The following is an 11,492-nucleotide window of genomic DNA, read 5'->3' as shown; positions in this document are numbered from 1 at the left end:
TTGATCTCTATATAAGATTATTGTTTCTACTGAACTGCAGTTCAGTCTGGACTACAGTCCAAACTATAGTCTGGATTACGATCTGAAAACAGTACTATATATGTTTAAAAATCGATCATATGATTTACATACTATCTACAAATTCGTCTATATCAACCATTTTACACTAAATGGATTTTATTTGAAATCGGACTTAAAATCTAACAAACAAACAACAAATTTGGTGTGTAATACATATAGTAGTACGAGTAATTACATTATATGGGATGAAAATCATATTGTCAAGTACAATGATCATGCAAGACATACGAATAAAAAAACATTTGTCAAAAAACAAAACTTACCAACCCTGTGTATGTATGAGTACCAACAAGATACAAGTGCTTAAACTTTAAACAAAAAAATGTGGCAAATATGAAAAAACGCTACTAAGTACAGGTAATATTTGTAAGAAATCACGTAAATTATAATGTAAGATTTTGCTTTTAATTACTACACTTTAGTTAGTAACTTCTTTAAGTAATTTAATGGTTTCAAATACCAGTTGGTACAATTGTTTTGGTTGTTTTTTATTACATTCAATGTGTTTCACTTTTAAAAGCGATAAAGATTTTGATGAAAAACTTAAAACAAAAAACACTTAAAGACACTTATGAGAGTTTTGTAGCTTTAGGAAATATTGATGAAATTTTTACTTTTAATTTAATGTAGGAAAATACGACCTTGAACTATATAGATTTTGTCTGTTAGTTGTTTGTTTTTTTTTTTTTTGTCATGGTAGTAAATTTTTTTTATAGTTAGGTTTTCTTAATTTCTTGTTTAAATAATATAGTTTTATTTGTTTATTTTTATTTATTTAGTTGATGTTTTACAAAAGGGTGTGAATGAGCATTTGGTTGTTTTTGTCGAGTTGACCATTAAATGCTGAAATTACCGCAGAGGCTTTTATTATTTTAAACAAATCAAAGTATTTATAAAAGCTGTTAAATGTACTTTTAGTAATTTCCGTTACATTCGTTAAATCATTAAATTTGATTTCTTGCTGTTTAACGATCACTTTTAACCCATGTTATGATACCCTACATCATGAGTGTATTTTAAAAATATATATATTTTTTTAATAAATAAACATTAAATATTTTGAAAATCGCAAAATTTAGCCTACCCAACAGGTTTACACTGACAACCAACCAGCCGAGGGACTCTGTGTTGTTTGGTACTTTAAGGTGGTGGGACCAATCCTTACAAACATTAACACAAACTCAAAATACTCTCCCCACTATTGTTGTTATTTAATTAATTAGTTAATTAGTTAGTTAGTTAGTTAGTTATAGATAGATAGATAGATAGATAGATAGATAGATAGATAGATAGATAGATAGATAGATAGATAGATAGATAGATAGATAGATAGATAGATAGATAGATAGATAGATAGATAGATAGATAGATAGATAGATAGATAGATAGATAGATAGATAGATAGATAGATAGATAGATAGATAGATAGATAGATAGATAGATAGATAGATAGATAGATAGATAGATAGATAGATAGATAGATAGATAGATAGATAGATAGATAGATAGATAGATAGATAGATAGATAGATAGATAGATAGATAGATAGATAGATAGATAGATAGATAGATAGATAGATAGATAGATAGATAGATAGATAGATAGATAGATAGATAGATAGATAGATAGATAGATAGATAGATAGATAGATAGATAGATAGATAGATAGATAGATAGATAGATAGATAGATAGATAGATAGATAGATAGATAGATAGATAGATAGATAGATAGATAGATAGATAGATAGATAGATAGATAGATAGATGTATAGATAGATGTATAGATAGATGTATAGATAGATGTATAGATAGATGTATAGATAGATGTATAGATAGATGTATAGATAGATAGATAGATAGATAGATAGATAGATAGATAGATAGATAGATAGATAGATAGATAGATAGATAGATAGATAGATAGATAGATAGATAGATAGATAGATAGATAGATAGATAGATAGATAGATAGATAGATAGTTAGATAGTTAGATAGATAGATAGATAGATAGATAGATAGATAGATAGATAGATAGATAGATAGATAGATAGATAGATAGATAGATAGATAGATAGATAGATAGATAGATAGATAGTTAGTTAGTTAGTTAGTTAGTTAGTTAGTTAGTTAGTTAGTTAGTTAGTTAGTTAGTTAGTTAGTTAGTTAGTTAGTTAGTTAGTTAGTTAGTTAGTTAGTTAGTTAGTTAGTTAGTTAGTTAGTTAGTTAGTTAGTTAGTTAGTTAGTTAGTTAGTTAGTTAGTTAGTTAGTTAGTTAGTTAGTTAGTTAGTTAGTTAGTTAGTTAGTTAGTTAGTTAGTTTGTAGTTAGTTTGTTAGTTAGTTAGATAGATAGTTAGTTTGTTAGTTTGTTAGTTTGTTAGCTTGTTAGTTTGTTAGTTTGTCAGTTTGTTAGTTTGTTAGTTTGTTAGATTGTTAGTTTGTTAGTTTGTTAGTTTGTTAGTTTGTTAGTTTGTTAGTTTGTTAGTTTGTTAGTTTGTTAGTTTGTTAGTTTGTTAGTTTGTTAGTTTGTTGTGTTTGTTAGTTTGTTAGTTTGTTAGTTTGTTAGTTTGTTAGTTTGTTAGTTTGTTAGTTTGTTAGTTTGTTAGTTTGTTAGTTTGTTAGTTTGTTAGTTTGTTAGTTTGTTAGTTTGTTAGTTTGTTAGTTTGTTAGTTTGTTAGTTTGTTAGTTTGTTAGTTTGTTAGTTTGTTAGTTTGTTAGTTTGTTAGTTTGTTAGTTTGTTAGTTTGTTAGTTTGTTAGTTTGTTAGTTTGTTAGTTTGTTAGTTTGTTAGTTTGTTAGTTTGTTAGTTTGTTAGTTTGTTAGTTTGTTAGTTTGTTAGTTTGTTAGTTTGTTAGTTTGTTAGTTTGTTAGTTTGTTAGTTTGTTAGTTTGTTAGTTTGTTAGTTTGTTAGTTTGTTAGTTTGTTAGTTTGTTAGTTTGTTAGTTTGTTAGTTTGTTAGTTTGTTAGTTTGTTAGTTTGTTAGTTTGTTAGTTAGTTAGTTAGTTAGTTAGTTAGTTGGTTGGTTGGTTGGTTGGTTAGTTGGTTAGTTAGTTAGTTAATTAGTTAGCTATATGAAATTTTTCGTTACATTGCATTTTTTAGCCCTTGTTGCCCTCTTAGGTTTAATTACATTTGTCCCTCTTTTTAAAAAAACTACAATTTAATGGTCTCTCTTTCGGCTTATGATTTCTTTTATGATCTTTTGGTATTATTTCTGTATATTTTTTTTACTACTTAGAGTTTAATTGTAATTGCAATTACCTTTAAGAAGGTTATTTTTCTTTAGTTTTATTTCACACCTAATTTGGTTTTATTGTTTAAAGATAAAGAGCAATTTATCTTAAATAAATAAATTTTGTAATTTTTGTTTATTGTTAAAAAAGAAACTTAAAATGTGTGTAAATTTGTTTGAAAAGTGCGTGTTAAAGATTTTCAAAGTTTAACTTCTTAAATATTACAGTTATAAAAATTTTATTTTTTATTTATTAATATTTATTTCAATGTTTACATTTAATTTCACGCAAAAAGTTTTTATTTGGGAAGTTGTAAGATAAAAACAAAATCAAACTAATAAATTATTTTGGGTTTCAGTTAAATTAAAAACCGATGTCAGTATCAAAATTGGAAATACGAAATATACAAAGTCCACATCAGAAATTTACTTCAAATTGAGTGATCATATATATCCAAATTTGACACGGAGGAGTTTTATATTAAGTACAATCCTATTAAGAATATCGGTCCATAACTCTCAGCAAAAGCCCATAATCGGCTTGAAAATAACATTAAGGAGTTGAAACACGACCCATACTTGTTCTGTAGGAAGTGTAAAACTAACTAACTAGCTAACTAACTAACTAACTAACTAACTAACTAACTAACTAACTAACTAACTAACTAACTAACCAACTAATTAACTAACTAACTTACTAACTAACTAGCTAACTAACTAACTAACTAACTAACTAACTAACTAATTAACTAACCAATTAACTAACTAATTAACTAACCAACTAACTAACTAACAGGAAGTTCAGTCAGTTTTTAACATTGAATCTTGAAAAATGTAATTAAAAATATAGACGGTATTTATACCCTACACCACTTTAGTAGGGAGGATATATTGGGTTTGTTCTGATGTTTGTAACGCACAACAATATTGGTCCTATTCCCATCTTAAAGTATGCCAATCGTCTCTTACCAAACGTAATGTTACGGTGCCCAAATCGTGCATAGCCGGCTTTACACGATCACACAAGAAATATGATCTGTCAAAATTTTGTGTGGCAGAGTACGGATGGAACCATCACATATTGAGAGAGAATACAGATGAAAAATTTACCAATCGTATAGATCTTTTCATTTTTTGAAATGATTCAAAAAACAAGCAGGTCGCATTAGTTCAGGGATGTATTTTTATATAAACACATACAAAAAAAGTGAAACAGCTGTTTCCATCTTACTTTGTAATTGTTTTATACTAATCTTCTAAACACAATTCAACAATAAATGGCTTAAGCATATCCGAATATATGATTTATTATGAAAACTAAATCACATTTTATTTTCTGTAACAGGGTTAGGGTTTTATATGGTCAGCCACACCCCAATATAATTTCTTGCTTGTTATATTAATAAAATATATTTATATAGGAATAAGAATGGGTCCATAAGCTTAGATTAGTGTACAGATTAGATAAGAGTAGTTACAAATGTAAAATTTTTGTCTTTGTAATCTTACTCTAGTAATAATTAATATCACATTTGTTATGTCAAACTTAATATAAAAAATATAACTTATACAATTACTACTTAAATTAATTGTTTATAACTTTTTTTCGCAAATTTCTTTACAGGTGAGTGTTTTTTCCTTATTGTGGCATAAAGCATTTACTTTAAAGTTTAAACATAAGCTATGGAATGATCAGCACTTTTCAAATGTAAAGTATATAACGCATAACTCTCAATAAAAAAGAGAGATAGAAAAGAAGAAGAAAAAAAAAAGACTAAAACACAACAAAATGTGCAAGTAAGTGACCTAAAAAAATTATTTATAAAAATGTACATAAATATATTTTAAATAAAAGCAATAACAATAAAAACTCATCGAAAATAGACGATAAAATAAAATTATGTTATCACGAAATTTAAGCGTAACCATCTAACGATCATCACCATCAAATAGTTGATCGTAACGACATGATGTGTAGTACGTAGCATTTTTGGATTATTGGTAAAATACTTATTTATCAAACTAATAAATCAACTCGAAGAAAAAACACTTTAAATTTATGGCTAAAGATAAAGAGAAGCGTTACAAAATAGATAAAGAAAATAGTAAAACGGAAAGTCATCAATTGAAATGATATAATATAGTTGAACTAATTAAATAAGAAATAGTGAAATGATCAAGTGAATTAACATAAGCAACTTAACAATTATGATTGCATTATATGCAACCATTTAAACTAATAAATTTATTATTTTCTTTAAACTCCTAGTTTAACTAAAATTATTATTAACCAAAAAAAAACTTTCACTCTTAACAAATAATACGTTAAAAATTTAACCAAAAATTTTCAATTTATCTATTTCCAAAAACTAAAAACTTTGTACTCACAAATAACAAAAAAATTCAATTAATATTTATAAATATACATAAACAAATCAATGTCTACTACTCTTGTTACCCCTTCTTTATTTAACACATATTTAATTTTACCAAATAATTTTTTCCAAACGCCTGTGGGCATGTGCCGCCTAACGATTTTTTCGGTCAAATATTTTAATTAAAATTGATAAAACGTTTGTTCACGACATAGTAAATTTTGTAATTGGTATTGACATGAACATCACATCGCTCACAAAACTATGGCAGTAAATACATAAATATTTGTATGTGAATAATATATTGAACATGTTAAATGAAGTTCATTGAAAAATGCTTTGTTACACTTCGGATTTGTGCAAAACAATTTAGATTTTTGGATAAAATATTTTTGCATTTTAAATTTATAATTGCAGTTAATTTAATGACCTTTTCATTAACTGCAATGCTAAACAGTCTAGTCTAGGCATGCAAACAACAGTACTAACTATAAATTAGCCTAGAGTAGAGTACACTATAGACTAGATTACAATAAAGACTAGACTATAATCTACACTATTGACTACACTGTGGAAAAGACTTTAGACTAGACTATACACTAAACTATAGACTAGACTATAAATAGATTATAGACTAGACTATAGGCTAGACTATAGACTAGACCATGTACCAAAATATATTCCAGAATATAGACTTGACTATAGACTAGACTATAGACTAGACTATAGACTAGACTATAGACTATAGACTAGACTATAGACTAGACTATAGACTAGACTATAGACTAGACTATAGACTAGACTATAGACTAGACTATAGACTAGACTATAGACTAGACTATAGACTAGACTATAGACTAGACTATAGACTAGACTATAGACTAGACTATATACTAGACTATAGACTAGACTATAGACTAGACAATAGACTAGACTATAAACTAGACGGTTGTATGGGCGCTAGTAACATAACTTCCTTACATATTTTTGGATAGAATCTGCTTTATTCATAAATATTTGTCAAAGCTTTATAGAACAAATTTTTGTATGAAAATTTGATTTATAAACCTTCGAAAAAAATTTCATGAATAAGATCCAATATCTTTAAACAAACACAATTAAAATTGTTACTCATTGTACTTTAGAGGGTTAACATTGTTTATTGGTTTGAGAATCATTGCTTGGATGGTTTATGTCATGGCTAAGCCACTACATGACAAGTTTTTGAAACAAAAGCTTTTTAAAAGCTAATATTAGTGTAGCTAACGGTATAAAAAATTATTTAAGGTGATTAAGAAAAATACATACAATCAGAAACATGAATTAGAATAGAAGTTTTATATTAATGAACTATTCGGTTTTAAATACAAAATTCACATTAAAAAAATTCTGAACATTATTTAAAAAACATCGTTTTATTTTTCGTAAAAAATCTCAACAAATATTCAAAACTTTTAAATGTATCTTTTTACAATTCATTATGGGAACCCTTTTGCTGCCAATCCTCTTTAATCATATCAGCACCCTTCTCTCCAATCATTATAATGGCGGCATTCGTATTAGCGGCCACAATATCGGGCATAATACTAGCATCCACAACACGCAAACCTTTAGTACCATGCACCCGCAAACGCCAATCGACCACAGCAGTAGGATCTGTAGAGGGACCCATTTTGGTAGTGCCCACAGGATGATAAACCGTGGTGGTCATGTGTCTTATATAACATCTCCAATAATCATCGGACTTGTAGGCTAGGGAATTGCAAGCCTCCAGATCAATTTTATGTAGAGAAGTTTCCCTCTCACTAAAAGCTTTAGTTTGCGGTAATTTTGTGTAGATTTTCAAGGCTCTAATATAAGTATCGACATCACGTTCATCGGACATATAATTGACATGTATCAGAGGCTTGTCCATATAGTTGGCACTTCTAAGTTCGATATGACCCGTTGAGAAGGGTTTCAGATGTAATAGATAAGTGATATAGGTGTTGGAATTTTCATTCGCTTTTAAAATGGAGGCAGCTACTTTTTTATTAAAACCAGTAGCTTTGATATAGCCTTTAAGTTCTGGAGATTGCATAAGACTAAAGAAGTTGGTTGTTTGTATATCAGGATTAGGACCGTGTAACGAGGTGGTATTTATAAATCCAGTTAAGGCAGTAGCTTCATGATGTAAGAGTTTGCTATAACGTCCCATGATTAAATTAAACATGGCATCGACTAGTTCTTCATCGGTGGGCTTACGGGCGGTAGATTTGTCTATTTTAAATACCACTGGTAAACTGGCATGATCTTTAAGATTCTTGCCAACAGGTAAATCCACCAAAACAGGTATGCCTAACTTCTTAAGGTGAGCAGAGGGTCCAACACCTGAAATTTTAAACATTAAATATTTTATATTTTAAGTAACAAACTTACCAGATAACATTAACATTTGTGGTGTACCCAAAGCACCGCCCGCTAGTATTACCTCTTTCGTAACCTTTACCGTATATTCTTTCTTACCCTTCAAAACAAAGGTCACCCCAGTAGCTTTCATATCGTTGTCGAAATTTACTTTCTTAACATGAGCATAACGTATGACATGTAAATTCTTACGTTCCTTATGCAAATGTGATTTAGCTGTTGTTATACGTTTGCCACCATCTTGTGTACCCAATATATCAATTTGTCCTATCCATGAACCTTCCGTAAAATCCGGTGCAGTGCCATAACCCATTTCAGCCATACCCGCCTTAATAGTTTCACGAAATTCATTATCCGAAACATAGTTATTAATACCCATTGGACCACCCACGCCATGATCACCCGGTTTATAACCATCTCGAGTCGAACGCAAATCTTCTGCTTTACGGAAATATTGCAAAACATCATCGTAACCCCAAGTAGGATTGCCACGATCACGCCAATCATCGAAATCAGCACGAGTACCGCGAGCATAAATCATGGCATTCATGCCATTCGTACCGCCTAACATTTTACCACGAGGCCAATGACAGCTTTCTCCTTCCATGGCCATGCAAGCCTTGCCATTCGGTTCTGTATGATATTGCCAATCCCATTCGGAAAATTGGGTAGCCATATGCCAACCTACGAACTAAGATAGAATTTAGAATATTAAAAATAAATGTTTTACAATTTTTAGATAAAAAAAATCATACCTGCGTCTCAATGGGTGGATCACCACCTGCCTCGAGTAGTAAAACTTTCCAATTGGGATTTTCACTGAGACGTCCAGCAACTACAGAACCAGCACTACCAGAACCAACTACTACAAAGTCATAGTCTTCTAAACCTATAAGATATAGCAACAAATCATTAAGCGCTACAATTTCGACTGATCATGAATATCTTAATGGTACATAGAAGTCCATTATATCTAGTCCGAAAGGACAAATGTTTTAGCATATTGCTAAGAACAATTCCCGAACTGATTTCCCATTACAATCATTTAAGTAAGATCCCAACTATTCGACATCACACATATCTTCAACATCTTTCAGTTTTTCCTCAAACACTGATCAGTTATAATAAAGAGGTCATATCTGTCCCCTTGAAAATTTTTAGAAAGGAAAAAATCGCATTCAGGAAATTTCGATCCAAAATACACGCTCTATTATCGGTCTAATTGGATTTTTCTTTCTACTAAGCCAAGTTTGTCTATTGATCCCTATACGGGTATTTAGAAAATAAATTTAACACTCTTAACTTGCTTAAGGAGACAAGTATGTAAAGCGATGGAATTCGTTGCAAAATATTTATAAGGATCGGTCTATAATTGACAATATCTTCCTTGGTCTTAGAAAATAACATTTTGAAATAAAATTCGATATAAATTCATTTTATAGGAACTTGAATGTCAAATCGGTCTAAATTGAACCGATAACGTTTGCTTCAGAAAATAATAGTTTTTTTTCGCTCCAGGGCATAGCCCAATATAAACCTCTTACTTCAATAAAGAGGGTAACAACTTTTTACTTATGGGATTAATAACTCCATTTCATAAGAGAGTATTAAAGTGGAAATGGATGCAATTCGCGACAAATTTATTTTGAAATAGCTTTACGGTTCTTAATTAATCCAAATTTATATAGAGTTTCAATTACACTTTAATTTAATTTAATCAATTAAAAGTTTGATTACACAGATCGACAAAGTTCAAAAACCAGAGAGTAAACAACTAAGTCTTAATTTGGTCTCAGAATTTTGCAACAGATTTTTGAGATATCGTGTTTTAAGAAGTAAAAACATTTTGCCATATTTGAGACCTTATAAAAGCACTGAGACATCTTCATTCTGTGATCTGCAGAAATTGACTTTTCAGTTTCTTTATTTTTCAATAAATGTAAGAAAATTACTTTTACAAAATCGAGTCTTTAGATCAAAATCAAATCAATTTCAAATTTATCTTTTGTAATCAAATTAGTTTCCAATTTCTTTTACCTTTCTTAGCGATATGATCACCATAATCTTCCGGCCAATGCGATCGATCACTTAATGCACAAAACTTTGTTATTAAGGTTTGCAATAACAACGTCATTAATGTATTGGCCGGACCCGCGGATCTTGCAGCACATTCTGTGGTTAAAAAATCCATTTTATTTGTTTTACTATATGTGACACTTTAGCTATTGTTTTGTTTCTAATCATCTACAGTTTTATTATTGTAACGTTTAAAACGGGCACTTTAAACAAAAACTAAAAATATTTTATATTTTTCTTGACTTTATATACTGAAAAATTTAAACAAAAACACGGCAAATGATATATAGAAAAAATTTATAATAATTTAAATTTTATTTGCATTTTACTATTGTAAATTAATTGTTTGCATTTAAGGGTGTCCCTTGGTTTAGGATTTTAAAGTATTTTAAATGCAATTTTTCTACGACCAAGAGCTTTAAAAAGGGATTGGTGAATAGTAAATGATCTCCTCTCTCTAGATGCTCTATCATGAAAAGCCTCGATCTGAGCAATGATCATTTGGAATTAGCAGAGTTACAACTGAAATATATTCCTGTTACAACTAGAATCTATTCCAGTCCCCAAGAAACTAGTTTCTTCTTCTCTGGTTTAAGATTTTTCTCTTTTTATTTTCTTAATATTCTCATTTTCTTTCCCCAATTTGGGAATTTTTTTTTACACAAAATATTTTTCTACAAGGAACACCCTAATTGCATATGAATGCGATCGGCTTAAATTTAATCGTAATCATAAATAAGAAAGAGCTTTTTATTAAAGAATCAACAAATAAGATAACAAACAAGAGACTTATATTCGGCAGAAGAGAATCTTAAATACCCATCACTAAATATAGCATAGCAACGTTCTGCAGATCTAGGTTCCTTTTACCGTTTTCTTTTTGAAGAGCAGACAGACATTTTGTTAGGTATAATCTTGACGCTAGACGAATTGGTTTATATAATCAATGTTTACCATTATAATGTAAAATCGGACCCATGATCATATCGTTAGATCATTATTAGGAAGCATTTTAAATAAATATCTCCCAGGAACTATTCATTTATTTGTAGACCACAGAATGTCTGACAATATGTTAAAAATCTGTTGGCCTTTATCGTGCCTGAATCTATTCATTTAAGCCTTCTGAAGTTTTAGGCTATTTAGCTTATTTCTAGACTATAGAAGGACTGATTATATGTTCAAAATCTATTGGCCAATTAAGATCACTCTTTGAATCTATTCAATATTATCTTAAGTTAAGATCTTCAGTCGTTTATCAAATTCGATCAAAATCGATCAAATTTAATCTTAAGTTAAGATCTTCCGGCGTTTATCGTTCCTG

General features: G+C 29.3%; 2 protein-coding genes across 3 annotated transcripts in view; one reads left to right on the top strand and one right to left on the bottom strand.

Moving 5' to 3' along the window:
• LOC111681149 (flotillin-2) overlaps nt 1-11,492 on the top strand; it is a 347,120-nt gene that overhangs the window by 226,858 nt on the left and 108,770 nt on the right. The window lies entirely within an intron of this gene.
• On the bottom strand, nt 7,083-10,365 carry LOC111688972 (glucose dehydrogenase [FAD, quinone]). Its single transcript, XM_046946681.1, has 4 exons — nt 10,130-10,365; nt 8,848-8,981; nt 8,105-8,783; nt 7,083-8,056 (listed from the first exon to the last, which is right to left on the bottom strand). The coding sequence occupies exons 1-4, from the start codon at nt 10,281-10,283 to the stop codon at nt 7,155-7,157; spliced, it is 1,869 nt and encodes a 622-aa protein (XP_046802637.1). The 5' UTR covers nt 10,284-10,365; the 3' UTR covers nt 7,083-7,154.

The sequence above is a fragment of the Lucilia cuprina genome, chromosome 3 (genome assembly GCF_022045245.1).
Source record: "Lucilia cuprina isolate Lc7/37 chromosome 3, ASM2204524v1, whole genome shotgun sequence".
Taxonomy (NCBI): domain Eukaryota; kingdom Metazoa; phylum Arthropoda; class Insecta; order Diptera; family Calliphoridae; genus Lucilia; species Lucilia cuprina.
This window is presented reverse-complemented; position numbering and strand designations above follow the sequence as displayed.